The sequence below is a fragment of the Neoarius graeffei genome, chromosome 26, assembly GCF_027579695.1.
Source record: "Neoarius graeffei isolate fNeoGra1 chromosome 26, fNeoGra1.pri, whole genome shotgun sequence".
Taxonomy (NCBI): domain Eukaryota; kingdom Metazoa; phylum Chordata; class Actinopteri; order Siluriformes; family Ariidae; genus Neoarius; species Neoarius graeffei.
This window is the reverse complement of record NC_083594.1, coordinates 6,673,300-6,689,424: the sequence shown is the minus strand read 5'-3', so window position 1 is coordinate 6,689,424 and position 16,125 is coordinate 6,673,300. Positions and strand designations below refer to the sequence as shown.

At 40.6% G+C, this 16,125-nt stretch overlaps 1 protein-coding gene across 2 annotated transcripts; it reads right to left on the bottom strand.

Moving 5' to 3' along the window:
• Positions 1-4,695: 4,695 nt before the first annotated feature.
• zgc:158258 (uncharacterized protein LOC791186 homolog) lies at positions 4,696-15,149 on the bottom strand. 2 transcript variants are annotated; one of them, XM_060910985.1, is made up of 4 exons: positions 14,977-15,149; positions 7,767-7,921; positions 6,267-6,534; positions 4,696-6,191 (listed from the first exon to the last, which is right to left on the bottom strand). In XM_060910985.1, exons 1-4 carry the CDS (start codon positions 15,049-15,051, stop codon positions 5,631-5,633), a joined length of 1,059 nt encoding a protein of 352 aa, XP_060766968.1. In that variant the 5' UTR covers positions 15,052-15,149; the 3' UTR covers positions 4,696-5,630. The 2 variants fall into 2 exon arrangements, with proteins under 2 accessions (XP_060766968.1, XP_060766967.1); XM_060910984.1 differs by having other exon boundaries at positions 4,696-6,534.
• Positions 15,150-16,125: the final 976 nt, after the last annotated feature.

Below are 16,125 nucleotides of genomic sequence, written 5' to 3'. Positions count from 1 at the left end.
TGCCAATTAACCGTCACAGGTATTAATTAGGACATCAAGTCCTGTTGGTCATTATCGAGTGGATAGAAAAAATATTAACGCAGGTGTTCATTGTGCGTTTATTAATTCATCGTTCAAAAATACATCAATTAATACAAGCAATAATCATTTGTTAATATCACTAATGATGTATGAAGGTCACTTGATTACTTGTTAAATAAGGAATAAAACACTGTTATGGGGAAATAACAGTGACATTGTGGTGTGAAGTTGATTATTTTCCAATAACAATATCCAACTAGATAGAACTCGACGCCAACGGCGTCGATGGGGATGCCTCCGCCCGGTAGACTACACGCCTTAGTAAGTTGTGATTTGGGGATGGACATTTGACCTCACAGTAATCTTGACCTGGTGAAATTACTTGTATTAGCCTTGGAGATATTGTGTTCACAAGGTTTTCGGACAGACATTTGACCTCACAGTGACCTTGACCTTAGACCTTTTGATCTCAAAATCTAATCAGTTCATGTTTGTCCCAAAGTGCACAAATGGTGAAAGTTTGGTGAAATTCCTTTCATTAGTCTTTGAGATATCGCGTTCACAAGGTTTCGGGACGCACAGATGGATGTATGGACAGACGGACAACCGGAAAACATAATGCCTCCTGCACCTTACGGTGGCGGAGGCATAAAAATGTGTTACTCTTCTTATCTCACAGCAATTTGCAATTTCTACATTTCAATGTTACATTTTAGATTTTTTTTTCCTCTATATTAAATGTCCACGAAATAAGTTATTTAACAGTTATTCCACGAAATCGAGTCGTACACAAGCGGATAGCTGACGAGGCGCGTAGCACCGAATTGTCTATAAGCCATGCACAACGAGATTGAGTGGAATAACTGTTTTATTATGCCTCTGCCTAAGGTGCAGGAGGCATTATGTTTTCGGGTTGTCCGTCCGTGCGTCCGTCCCAAAACCTTGTGAACGCGATATCTCAAAGGCTAATGAAAGGAATTTCACCAAACTTTCACCATTCGTGCGCTTTGGGACAAACATGAACTGATTAGATTTTGAGATCAAAAGGTCTAAGGTCAAGGTCGCTGTGAGGTCAAATGTCTGTCCGCAAACCTTGTGAACACAATATCTCCAAGGCGAATGAAAGGAATTTCACCAAACTTTCACCATTTGTGCACTTTGGGACAAAGATAAACTGATTAGATAGATTTTGAGATCAAAAGGTCTAAGGTCAAAGTCACTGTGAGGTCAAATGTCTGTCCGAAAACCTTGTGAACACAATATCTCCAGGGCTAATACAAGTAATTTCACCAGGTCAAGATTACTGTGAGGTCAAATGTCCATCCCCAAATCACAACTTAATAAGGCGTGTAGTCTACCGGGCGGAGGCATCCCCATCGACGCCGTTGGCGTCGAGTTCTATCTAGTTTGTTTTTGGGGTTTTTTTTTTTTTTTGGGGGGGGGGGGGTCCTTCTTTAGGGTTTTTTTGGCGGTTATCAAACCAACTTAAAGGTGCATTACCGCCACCGACTGGGCTGGAGTGTGGAATAGGAGATATTGGGGAGGGGGGTTATATTCTTTCAGCTATTTCTGTTTCTTTTAAATACCTGAGAACGATTTTTGGGGTTTTGTTTTCAAGTAGAGTCTTTATTTCGTCCTCGGTTGGTTCAGCAACACGCTCCGCCATTTTGTTTTTCTCTACTCCGGTATATGAGCTGATAGCCTTGTAGTAGAGTAGCCAATCAGAGCCTGCAGTTGCTCATATCCAGTGAATATGGATAGAATAAAAAGTGTTATCCAGTCATCTGAGTGAGTACTGTAGTAATAATTTTTTATAATTAAATAAATAAGGAATAAAGCTCAATAGTGCCAGAGCGCTGACGCTGGAGACTCCTTCCTAAAACGTTAAACAAACATCTCAGTGAAAACTTTACCATGTCAACAATTACATGAGTACTTTTTCTGTTTTATCTGTCCTCACGGTATATGACCTGATATCCTAGTAGTAGAGTAGCCAATCAGAGCATGCGATTGCTCATTGTAAAACCTCGAGCGGGTGGGTGGAGCACAGAAGTACGGCAGGTCAGAACTCAGTTTCCAAAACTCTTTATTTTTACACTTTTCAGTGCTATCACACACTCCCAGCCACACAGACACGTGCACACACATCAGTCGTCTGGTTGGGGAGAGAGCTCCCTTCCTCTGCTCTCTCTCTCCTTATATAGGGCGCGGTCACTGGGGAAGACACACAAACACAAGTTAACTGACATCAGGTGCAGTGATTCTACCACTTACCTTCCCTGACTCCGCCCTCCGGTCACAGACCGCCACTTGACCACGCCCCCGCTGCCACACTCATATCCAGTGAATGTGGAGAGAATAATTCCTGTTATCACTTACATTACAGCAGTAGTTTCATCGCACACCTTTCTTTTGTTTCTCTCGCTCCTGAAGCTAATAAAACAAAAATATGCAGCTTGTCATGTTACCTAGGAAAGCACAAAGGGTAAAACTCATCTATCCTGAACACTTTCCCATGGTGGGAAGCTTAAAGTTACAGCTTTACCTCTGACTGTTACAAAGAGCTGATACTGAAGACTCTTCCATAAATGTTAAATTAACGTCTCATTTCAGAAAACTTCACCAGAACATTTTTCAATTTTTAATAATAATCATAAGTTATTTTTGGACTTGAATAATGCAGGCCATAGAACTCCCTGTGTAAGCACTTTCTATAGAAACAAAAAGAATATTAGATTGAGAGCATTAATTAATGAGACCATCGATGACGGCATAGCTCACTCCGGCCCCGTCTAGTCCAGAAAGAACGATCTAAAGTGGGCCACCTTCCTTGTACAATAAATGTTGCAAGCTATATACAAGCGATATCCACCCTAGGAATACCGACCTATTTGCCAGAAAGGATCCAAAATGGCGAGGAATTGACCGAGAAGAAGCGATTTTTGTTGAACTGCGAGACATTAAGGCTTAATTAGTCCATAATTTCATTAATAATTGTAATGAAGCAAATTAGGGTCAAAGTTATATGCACCCTAGGTACCCCTACCTTTGTGCCAGAAAGAGTCAAAATCAGTGAAGAATTGAGGGAGAAGAAGCGATTTGTGTGGAAACTGCTCATTAGGGATTGATTAATTACTCCATATCTTCATTATTATTTGCAACTGGGCAAATTTGGGTAGAAGCTATATGCACCCCAGGCAGACCGACCTTCCTGCCAAAAATAATAAAAATCAGTGAAGAATTGAGAGAGAAGTGATTTTCGTGAAATGTGGACGACGCCGGACGGACAACACACGATGGCGTAAACTCATCACCTGTCGGCCGGATGAGCTCATAATTATTCACCAAAAGGTGAAGTGAATATTCAGTGAATAATAACTGAGATGAAGCTGAGGTGGATAATTGCTTTAGTATAAATACACAGGTGATTATTTTTAAAAATCATATTTAAAAATACGATTGGCTTGTAAATGTAATAATGGTGCGGCACAGACTTGTCACTTATCTACGCCGAGTCACATAAAATCCTTTGTTTTGAAATCGATAAAATAAATCACAATTCCACTTTACCTTTGAATAGTTTTAGACCAAACTTCGTAGCATCTTTAGTGCTTTTAGGAACAGCATTTTCTTCCATCATTTGTAATTCTTCTTCACTTACGCTGATGAAGCGATTGGCCGTTCTTTTGCCGAGTCGCTCGAGGTGATTATCGAGAAATAATCCAAATTTCTCGATCAATCAGCGCACGTGATTTCCCATAATTACCTCTGTATTTGTACTGATATAGTATAAACTTGTGATTTGGCTTAAAAGTAATTCATAGCCATGCGTTTATAGAAAATGAATCACCTTCTGGCAAATCAGATTTGAGAATTTTTAAAAAAACTAACGTATTTTTGCCGGCTGTTGTTATAGACTGTGATCTCAGTCCTCTTGTCTACTTTGATGAAATTGTCATTTTCATATATGCGAAAAGTTAGATATTAGTTTCTAATATGAGCTACTGATTTTCATGTATTTTGTTATCCATAAACAAGTGAATATATTTATCATATCAAAATCAAATGTATTATTAAAAGTACAAACTGGGGAAAGTGCAGTTTAAAATGTAGGTTACAAACTCATCGTTATATAACACTTTCCCAGTATTCAGTTCGAAAGAAGGCCATCTTTTTTTTTTTTTTTTCTTTCTCCCAAAGCACATGAAGAATAGATTTGTTCCTGTGGGAAAATACTAACAAATCTGAGCCTTGATTCTGGACCTCAAGAGAAAAATATGTTGTTGAAGAAGTCGTTGTTATTGTATCAAAGGCAAACGGTTGACATTACAATATAATTAATATATTTTCACCACCTGTTGGTCTCTCAAATCCATAAAGTCAGCACTAGAATTATTGGTACCTTTCAAAAGATTGTACGAAATACACAAATTTTCCCAAAATACTACTATCAGATGGTTTGATTCTTGGTATTGTCGATCAAGAGTAGATCATACACCAAGCTGTTTGGAAAGGTTGGACAGAAGAAGCCCTTTCTCAGACCCATTGAAGCTACAACTGGAATCATTGAGGTCACATGACATTAACATCGAACTTCACGGCATAAATGTTTGATGAAGCATGTAGCTCCATTGTGCATTCATGCAAAAACAGCCAACATCTCAAAATGGTGGTGTATCAGTTTTATTTCAGGGACTCGTACAGAATGAGGGCATTATATATTGTAAGTACCAAGATGGTTTAGTCCAAACTATGGTTGCCTTTTCCAGGAGGTTAAGCCTTGTCCATAGACAGACAGACAGACCGACAGACAGACCGACAGACAGACCGACAGACAGACAGACAGACAGACAGACAGACAGACAGACAGATAGATAGATAGATAGATAGATAGATAGATCTTCTATTGACCTTCTAATAAGATTGATCCTAGACAGTAAGTCAACACAGAATGGGTTGCATGAGCATAAAATCAGTTTTGTAATAACCATCTTAGTCTCTAGACTCGAACCATGTGGAAAACCTGTGGTCTGAATTGAAGGGATATCTACGGTGTTCTACAAGGCTCCAAGATCCTCAACAAGTGTCCAAGCTCTTCAAGTGTCTCTTGGCAAAAGGCACCACCAAAAGTCAATTGGAGTCAGATGATGGTTGATCATTCTCAGGGCTATTGTCCTTATTAGGTGTGGGGGGAGGGGGTTCTCATTGGGAGATGCCATTCCTTGTTTAAGAGGGGCATTACCATTGCCTGTACAAAAGTTGTAGGAACCAAGTATTTCTTTATTTGATGAATGTGATGTTTTTGGATAATAGTGTTCCTTGACTCTGGAAGACTTTCAGTGTCATCAGTGAACAGATCACCATCTTCTTTGGAATCGGTAGCTTCCTCTAAAAACTTGACACAAGCTTCCTCTTCTGCAGAAAGATCGTCCAAGCTACCAGGCACTGGAAAAGAGTTGCGGGATGACCTGAAGTCAATTGTGGGTTGCAAATCATTATTAAAACAAAGCTATACAGCATCTACATATGTCTAATTGTCTGTGTTAAATATCTTGTATCATCTACAAAGGGTGCCAATAATTCTGACTCTTTGGTCTTTTGGTCAGAATTTAGTCTTTAAGCAATCCTAGTTTTCTTAGAGCCCATCGGCGGTCCTCACCTACATCAGCAGCCATCGGTAGGCTTAAGCTGATGGCCTGTGATAGCTTTTGGAGTGCTAGTTGCTCATCGTTGGACAAACTGCTCTCCAAATTCAATCCAGATTTCTCTTGGTTCTTCTGAGACCAGGCTGGAAATGAGCTTGACAATGGAGCATCCAAACCTTGTTTGTTTTCTGGTATTCCATCCTCCTTTAGTAGACCGAGTTTAGATAAAGCCTCCAGCTTGGCCTTGTCTGGTGGAATCAAACCACCACAATTTTCAGGAGGTAACCATTGCAGATCTGCAGATGGATTGGGGATGGTGGTGGTTTCTTTAGTTGCGTCAATGGCTATATGGGAAGGGATCTTGGGCTTGGGGGCTATGGCTGGAGGACTGGGCTTTCTGCAACCGCTTTCTGGAATGTTCTGGGGTTGATTGAACTGTATCTGTGTAGAAGGTTGATTCTCAGTTGAGGTTTTTATCATGGAGATGTTCTTGCATAGCTCCACCAGATGGTCAGAGGACAAAGACTGCAAGTAGGATGCATGGTCAGATGATGGTTGATCATTCTCAGGGCTATTGTCCTTATTAGGTGGTGGTTTTACCTTTGGAGATGCCATTCCTTGTTTAAGAGGGACATTGCCATTACCGGTTGCCTGGACAAAAGGTGTAGGAACCAGGTACTTCTTTTGATGAATGTTATGTTTTTGGACAATAGTGTTCCTTGACTCCGGAAGACTTTCAGTGTCATCAGTGGACAGACCACCATCTTCTATGGAATCGATAGTTTCATCTAAAAACTTGAGACAAGCTTTCTCTTCTGCAGAGAGATTGTCCAAGCTACCAGGCACTGGAAAAGAGTTGCAGGAAGACCTGAAAGCAGCAGGAACAACAATTATGCAGACAATAAGTGATGAACTATATCTACAATCAAATCACCAATCCTTTGGAACAATATAGTCTGGTCTTTTTACTCTTCGGCAAAAACATTTGGAGAAAGAAGCGTTGTTCATTCATATGATCCCGAGATCACTATACTGACAGTTAAGAATGGTGGTGGGAGCATCATCGAAAGAAGCGTGAATGGAGAGATGTACCATTACAGGATATAGTATGAAAGGAGAATTTAATCTTATCGATGAAGAAATTAATCTAGAGGGAAAATGGAGGTTTCAACAAGACAACAACCCCAAACATACGGTACAGCCAAGATAACTCGAGAAGGCCTTGCATGGCCGAGCCAATCTCCTGACTCGAATCTGGCAAAAATTTACAGAGGATTTTGAAAGTGTGATTCCATTAGAGGGAATCTCATAACCTTGTGGAATCAAAGATGATTTCCTTCAGGTGATGATACACGGGGCAAATTTTTGGGTAATGTTGCCAGCAACGGGCAACCAGGTGAGACATAGGGCAACAGACAATTGGCAACAACCAATCAGATAAGAGCAACTCACAAAAATCATGAGCTGCCCATCACTTAATTTGACGCAAGGGAGCTAACGTTATCCCTACGTAGCTAGCACCATGTTAGCAAAAACCACCGCTAGTTACCAAAATCCCATTCAGTCTCTATGGAGCGGTGGTTAGCTAACGGCAGTTTATGCTTAGTTTTATTTAAAAAAAATTAATTGATGTCTTAATTACAACCTGAGAACATAAAAATAGATGTCTGTTGGTTTTCTAAACATTTGATGAAGTAAATTCACCACTTTGGTTGACACACACAGCATAAAAAGATACACGTCGTCTCTGTTTTTTTTCCACTCCACTGCTGGAGACGCAACCATCTTTGTTGAAAATTTCACAAGCTCTCAGGTGGTCATGTGATTCGCTGCTAGCATTCTGATTGGATGATCTTAAAAAGTCGTCCAAAATCGTTCAGATAGAAATTACGTTGGCCGATCTCAATGGGAAAGTGTCGAAGTGCAATTGCCCGGCAACACTGCCCAAAAGGTCGCCCCGTGTATCATCCGTCACCTTAAAACGAAAAAGCGATTTACTTCTTACCTTAGACGTCTTGAAGCAGTAACTGCTCACAACTTACGGTACAGCTTTGCTAGTACTAGTGACTGAACGCGCAGTAAACCCTAACAGAAGCGTACCTGTCCTGATGAACGCCACGTGTGACGTGATGGCTTTTGCTAATCGTGTTTCCAGAAGATTGAATGTCATCCTCTGTAACTATGGACTTGATGGTCTCCTCCAAAAACATTAAAGCCTTCTCTTCTGCAGAGAGATGCTGTAAGCTAACATCACTCTGCAAAAAAAAAACCACACACAGTGAAAGATGAGCACCACAGCTGAGGCACAGGGCAAGGGGCATACTTTTATTATCGTCCTTTTCAGATACACGCATATCGTGTTGGTGAGATTAATTTCTCCACAAAATAATATATGAGCACAGTACAAGACAGGAGACAAAATGCAAACTCAGTGAGGTACAAGACAATAAAGTCCTACTCCAAAAATATTGGCACCCTTAAAGTGGATGTAATGCTTTAAAATGAATTAATAAAGCAAGGGGGGAAAATAATATAAAATTATTTGTTATTTTATCATCAAGCACAAAACTAATCGATAAATCGTGGCTTCCGGATCCTGAAAAATAGGGCAAATCTCGCATGACGTCACATGTGGAACCCCGGTTATCTGGGTCATCTGACTCTGTCCTTGTTTACTCTCTGAAACTGGATGACGTTGTTGGAATCTTACAAAAATAACAACGCGAAAGTGCCGAGTTGTGTTTGGATGTTCAAATTCTGATAAAACAGGACATTCGGTTCACGAATTTCCAAGAAAAAAAAAAATGCAAATCTAAAGCGACAGTGGATGAAGTTTGTGCAAACGAAGTGGGGCAGATTTTGTGTCGCCTTCTAATAATAAATCTGATTTATCAAGTGCTCATCACCACCACCAGAACGACCACATGGGAATTATTGGAGCAAAAAGAAACCCAATTATTTAATAAATGACATTTGGACAGGGCGGCACGGTGGTGTAGTGGTTAGCGCTGTTGCCTCACAGCAAGAAGGTCCGGGTTCGAGCCCCGTGGCCGGCGAGGGCCTTTCTGTGTGGAGTTTGCATGTTCTCCCCGTGTCCGTGTGGGTTTCCTCCGGGTGCTCCGGTTTCCCCCACAGTCCAAAGACATGCAGGTTAGGTTAACTGGTGACTCTAAATTGACCGTAGGTGTGAATGTGAGTGTGAATGGTTGTCTGTGTCTATGTGTCAGCCCTGTGATGACCTGGCGACTTGTCCAGGGTGTACCCCGCCTTTCGCCCGTAGTCAGCTGGGATAGGCTCCAGCCTGCCTGCGACCCTGTAGAAGGATAAAGCGGCTAGAGATAATGAGATGAGATGAGACATTTGAACAGTTCGTCGATTCCACTATCATCTCACACACACAGTATTTTGAGCAACATTTACATGCTTGTGACATCCGATCTTATCATATCTGATGCACTTTAACAGGAAGAAAAATGCGTGCGTGCAATCATCATTCGTTATTAACTGAAACGTGTTAAATGCTCTCAGACTGCTATGTTGCAAGACTCGATTTGTGTTTAGTTTTGTTCAAGAAAACATGATGAATTGCGTTCTGCACATCTCTCTCTATCTCTCCATCTCACACGTGCTATAGAGGAAGACTGTCGTGAACTGGCAGGTTCTCGTCTTAGCGGCTCGAAAAGATAATCATTTACTCCGGAATATCCTTGATAATCATCTGCCCCTTCATCCAACATATAAGAATCCCAATCACTATTAGAATACTCTCCAGAACATGATTCCATATTGAGACTGCTGCGCACATAACCGAAATTGATACCTGGATTGTTACACGTGTGACGTCATGCACCCCTTCGGGATCTTCCGGTTCAGATTTGATTGATTTTCTGTTAATTTATGGCCTTTTGAATCAGCTATGGTTCGAAAACACATGATCAATCAACATAATGATTGTTGCTTTGTGCAAGGAAAAAAGTGTGGTTTAGACGCTTTAAGAAAATGATTAATCATGTACAGGAATGGTATACATCTTTGTTTGTAATACATGTTCAGACAATAAAGGGGTTTTTAAGTGCATTTTTTAAAACCCTGGCTTCAAAATTATTGGCACCTTGCACAATTAATGTTTGATAATGGCCAGTTACAGTGGAGCTTGAAAGTTTGTGAATCCTTGTGAATTTTCTATATTTCTGCATACAACCCCGATTCCAAAAAAAGTTGGGACAAAGTACAAATTGTAAATAAAAATGGAATGCAATAATTTACAAATCTCAAAAACTGATATTGTATTCACAATAGAACATAGACAACATATCAAATGTCGAAAGTGAGACATTTTGAAATTTCATGCCAAATATTGGCTCATTTGAAATTTCATGACAGCAACACATCTCAAAAAAGTTGGGACGGGGGCAATAAGAGGCTGAAAAGTTAAAGGTACAAAAAAGGAACAGCTGGAGGACCAAATTGCAACTCATTAGGTCAATTGGCAATAGGTCATTAACATGACTGGGTATAAAAAGAGCATCTTGGAGTGGCAGCGGCTCTCAGAAGTAAAGATGGGAAGAGGATCACCAATCCCCCTAATTCTGCGCCGACAAATAGTGGAGCAATATCAGAAAGGAGTTCGACAGTGTAAAATTGCAAAGAGTTTGAACATATCATCATCTACAGTGCATAATATCATCAAAAGATTCAGAGAATCTGGAAGAATCTCTGTGCGTAAGGGTCAAGGCCGGAAAACCATACTGGGTGCCCGTGATCTTCAGGCCCTTAGACGGCACTGCATCACATACAGGCATGCTTCTGTATTGGAAATCACAAAATGGGCTCAGGAATATTTCCAGAGAACATTATCTGTGAACACAATTCACCGTGCCATCCGCCGTTGCCAGCTAAAACTCTATAGTTCAAAGAAGAAGCCGTATCTAAACGTGATCCAGAAGCGCAGACGTCTTCTCTGGGCCAAGGCTCATTTAAAATGGACTGTGGCAAAGTGGAAAACTGTTCTGTGGTCAGACGAATCAAAATTTGAAGTTCTTTATGGAAATCAGGGACGCCGTGTCATTCGGAGTAAAGAGGAGAAGGACGACCCAAGTTGTTATCAGCGCTCAGTTCAGAAGCCTGCATCTCTGATGGTATGGGGTTGCATTAGTGCGTGTGGCATGGGCAGCTTACACATCTGGAAAGACACCATCAATGCTGAAAGGTATATCCAGGTTCTAGAGCAACATATGCTCCCATCCAGACGACGTCTCTTTCAGGGAAGACCTTGCATTTTCCAACATGACAATGCCAAACCACATACTGCATCAATTACAGCATCATGGCTGCGTAGAAGAAGGGTCCGGGTACTGAACTGGCCAGCCTGCAGTCCAGATCTTTCACCCATAGGAAACATTTGGCGCATCATAAAACGGAAGATACGACAAAAAAGACCTAAGACAGTTGAGCAACTAGAATCCTACATTAGACAAGAATGGGTTAACATTCCTATCCCTAAACTTGAGCAACTTGTCTCCTCAGTCCCCAGACGTTTACAGACTGTTGTAAAGAGAAAAGGGGATGTCTCACAGTGGGAAACATGGCCTTGTACCAACTTTTTTTGAGATGTGTTGTCATGAAATTTAAAATCACCTAATTTTTCTCTTTAAATGATACATTTTCTCAGTTTAAACATTTGATATGTCATCTATGTTCTATTCTGAATAAAATATGGAATTTTGAAACTTCCACATCATTGCATTCCGTTTTTATTTACAATTTGTACTTTGTCCCAACTTTTTTGGAATCGGGGTTGTAAATATGATCAAAAACATTATCAGATTTTCACACAAGTCCTAAAAGTAGATAAAGAGAACCCAGTTAAACAAATGAGACAAAAATATTATACTTGGTCATTTATTTATTGAGGAAACTGATCCAATATTCATATCTGTGAGTGGCAAAAGTATGTGAACCTTTGCTTTCAGTATCTGGTGTGACCCCCTTGTGCAGCAATAACTGCAACTAAACATTTGCGGTAACTGTTGATCAGTCCTGCACACCGGCTTGGAGGAATTTTAGCCCATTCCTCCATACAGAGCAGCTTCAACTCTGGGATGTTGGTGGGTTTCCTCACATGAACTGCTCGCTTCAGGTCCTTCCACAACATTTCGATTGGATTAAGGTCAGAACTTTGACTTGGCCATTCCAAAACATTCACTTTATTCTTCTTTAACCATTCTTTGGTAGAACGACTTGTGTGCTTAGGGTCGGTGTCTTGCTGCATGACTCACCTTCTCTTGAGATTCAGTTTAAAGACAGATGTCCTGACATTTTCCTTTAGAATTTGCTGGTATAATTCAGAATTCATTGTTCCATCAACGATGGCAAGCCGTCCTGGCCCAGATGCAGCAAAACAGGCCCAAACCATGATACTACCACCACCATGTTTCACAGATGGGATAAGGTTCTTATGCTGTAATGCAGTGTTTTCCTTTCTCCAAACATAATGCTTCTCATTTAAACCAAAAAGTTCTATTTTGGTCTCATCCATCCACAAAACATTTTTCCAATAGCCTTCTGGCTTGTCCACGTGATCTTTAGCAAACTGCAGACGAGCAGCAATGTTCTTTTTGGAGAGCAGTGGCTTTCTCCTTGCAACCCTGCCATGCACACCATTGTTGTTCAGTGTTCTCCTGATGGTGGACTCATGAACATTAACATTAGCCAATGTGAGAGAGGCCTTCAGTTGCTTAGAAGTTACCCTGGGGTCCTTTGTGACTTCGCCGACTATTGCACACCTTGCTCTTGGAGTGATCTTTGTTGGTTGACCACTCCTGTGGAGGGTAACAATGGTCTTGAATTTCCTCCATTTGTACACAATCTGTCTGACTGTGGATTGGTGGAGTCCAAACTCTTTAGAGATGGTTTTGTAACCTTTTCCAGCCTGATGAGCATCAACAACGCTTTTTCTGAGGTCCTCAGAAATCTCCTTTGTTTGTGCCATGATACACTTCCACAAACATGTGCTGTGAAGATCAGACTTTGATAGATCCCTGTTCTGTAAATAAAACAGGGTGCCCACTCACACCTGATTGTCATCCCATTGATTGAAAACACCCGACTCTAATTTCACCTTCAAATTAACTGCTAATCCTAGAGGTTCACATACTTTTGCCACTCACAGATATGTAACATTGGATCATTTTCCTCGATAAATAAATGACCAAGTATAATATTTTTGTCTCATTTGTTTTATCTACTTTTAGGACTTGTGTGAAAATCTGATGATGTTTTAGGTCATATTTATGCAGAAATATAGAAAATTCGAAAGGGTTCACAAACTTTCAAGCACCACTGTATGGACAGTACTTCAGGGGTGGCTATATTTTTTAAAATACTTTAAATAAATTAAAAAAAAAAGGTGTAATGAGAAGGATTTTTGTTATTTATTATTACTTTATTATATATTATTTATTATTTTGCTTTATTTATCATTTTTTTCTACAGTAGCTTTTGAGAAGTCTCTTGAATGATGATGATTCTGCAGCTGTAGTCCAAGTTTGGATTTCGTAAATTTTTGCCCTGACTTGTAACACAAATTTTGTCCATATGATTATCATGTGATATTTTTAGGAATCATTAACAACGCACTTTGCTCGTCTTTTATTTACAGGTCAGTTTATGGCTTTAAAGTGCAACAGGAACTGGGGATTTATTGCTGTCATGGGAGGTTCAGAGATCGCAGAAATTACACTTGTATATCACTATCATTTTATCATCAGTGTGTGTGTGTGTGTGTGTGTGTGTGTATGAGAGTGTGTCATACATGTCAACCTTTGGTCAATCAAACCTGTATAACCAACCTCCAAAATCCGTATTTCCCTTATAAAATCCGTATAAGATGCAAATTAAAATAATTTACCTAAAATTTGAATGATAATTAACAATGATTGTGGCACCGGCAGCACGGTGGTGTAGTGGTTAGCGCTGTCGCCTCACAGCAAGAAGGTCCTGGGTTCGAGCCCTGGGGCCGGCGAGGGCCTTTCTGTGTGGAGTTTGCATGTTCTCCCCGTGTCCGCGTGGGTTTCCTCCGGGTGCTCCAGTTTCCCCCACAGTCCAAAGACATGCAGGTTAGGTTAACTGGTGACTCTAAATTGACCGTAGGTGTGAATGTGAGTGTGAATGGTTGTCTGTGTCTATGTGTCAGCCCTGTGATGACCTGGTGACTTGTCCAGGGTGTACCCCGCCTTTCACCCGTAGTCAGCTGGGATAGGCTCCAGCTTGCCTGCGACCCTGTAGAAGGATAAAGCGGCTAGAGATAATGAGATGAGATGAGATTGTGGCAGCGGGGGCGTGGTCAAGCGCCGGTCTGTGACAGGAGGGTGGAGTCAGGGAAGGTAAGTGGCAGAATCACTACACCTGACGGCAATTAACCTGTGTTTGTGTCCTATTTAAGGAGGGAGAGCGAGAGCAGAGGGGAGCTTCCCTGGACGAGACGCTAGTGTGTGTGTGTCTCTCTGTATGTGCCGAAATATTGTTAGACTGAAAAGTGTGGCAATAAAGCTTTGTGTTACACCTGATCTCTGTCCTGCCGTCCTCTGTGCTCCACCCACACGTTCGAACTGGTTACAATGATATATCCCAGTTACTTTTTATTCAATATTAATAACAATAAACCTTCAGAATGAATACAAAGTATCTTTCCAGTCTCACCTGTGAAAGGTAATCCCATGTGATCTCGTTTGGACGGTAAACCTGTTGGTACAGTTAAACGCAGCACATGAATGAGGCATCTTTATTCTCGGCTACTGTCTAGACGCTATACCAGAGACGGTTGAAGAATCTCCACTTTGCCACATCCAATATGGATGACGTATGATTCTACGCAGAAGGCGGCGTCTATGTTTATATGTCTATGACTTCACGGTTGGCGGGATTCTCGCAATGCGGTGTGCGCATGATCAAAAGTGGAACGAAGCCTCGCTACCACAAGATGACGCGCGATTTCATAAGACTCTTTACTGGCTGTCTGTGCTGTACAATACGTTTATCATCGTGGGAATTGATTATAGCTCTAAATAAATATTGACGTTTTTTTAAAGAATCCGTATAACTTTATTTATACGCCCGTATACTACGTTTATTGAATCAAATCCGTATAAAATACGGACATTCCGTATAGGTTGACATGTATGGAGTGTGTACAAACACACACACTTGCAATATTTAATCATCAATTCTGGCTAAAATAAAATACATTCGTGCAAAATCAACTCAAATGAAATTGGACTGAATTGAATTCAGGAAGAGAAGCTGGACTCACAGCTTGAGAGTTGAAGTTGATGATTCTGTCACAGCTGTTGGTGCTGTCTGTGTATCCTTCCACCCGTCTCTTCATGTTGCCGTTTGGTACAGCGGCGTAAATACTGTTTTGGCCTTATCATGAAGTTGTGCCGATTGTTGAACCGTATACCTTATAATTATAAATACAGAAGCAGAAACTATTACAATGTCAGATTGTTCTTCAGATATGTAGACTTGCATCACATGCACTGTATAGTGTATATAAAATATGAATTGGAATTTTTTTAATTATTAAATCACATCTTAACATATAGTAAAGCAGCATGTGGGACCATGTTGGGTATAAATGGTAGAGGAAATGGATCATATGTGAGTTTGTTCACTATAGGAGCACCATGACACTGAAATGGTAGTGTGTGTGTGTGTGTGGTGCTCATGTGAGTGGATTAGTTTTCAGCAGGGTTAGAATACTAGTGCATCTAAAAAAAATTAGAATATTGTGAAAAAGTTCTATATTTTCCATCAGTTATTTAAGAAAGTGAAAATGTTATATATTATAGACTCATTACACATAAACTAAAATGTTTCAAGCATTTTTCTATTTTAATTTTAATCAGTATGGCATACAGTACAAAAACATAAAAAAACCCATCTCAAAATATTAGAATATTTCATTTCGAGTTTGAGTAAAACAGTATGAACACAGTGTATCTCTCGGTCTAGTTCAGTACACACAACCACAATCATGGGGAAGACTGCTGACTTGACTGTTGTCCAGAAGATGATCACTGATGCCCTCCACAAGGAGGGTAAGCCACAAAAGGTCATTGCTGAAAAGGGTGGCTGGAAAAGGTGCACAAGCAACAGGGATGGCCGCAGTCTTGAGAGGATTGTCAAGAAAAGTTGATTCAAGAACTTGGGAGAGCTTCACAAGGAGTGGACTGAGGCTGGTGTCAGTGTATCAAGACCCATCACGAACAGACATCTTCAAGAAAGGGGATACAACTTTCGCATTCCTAATATCAAGCTACTCCTGAGCCAGAGACAATGTCAGAAGTGTCTTATCTGGGCTAAGGAGAGAAAGAAATGGACTGTTGCTCAGTGGTCCAAAGTCCTCTTTTCAGATGAAAGTACATTTTGCATTTAATTTGGAAATCATGGTTCTAGA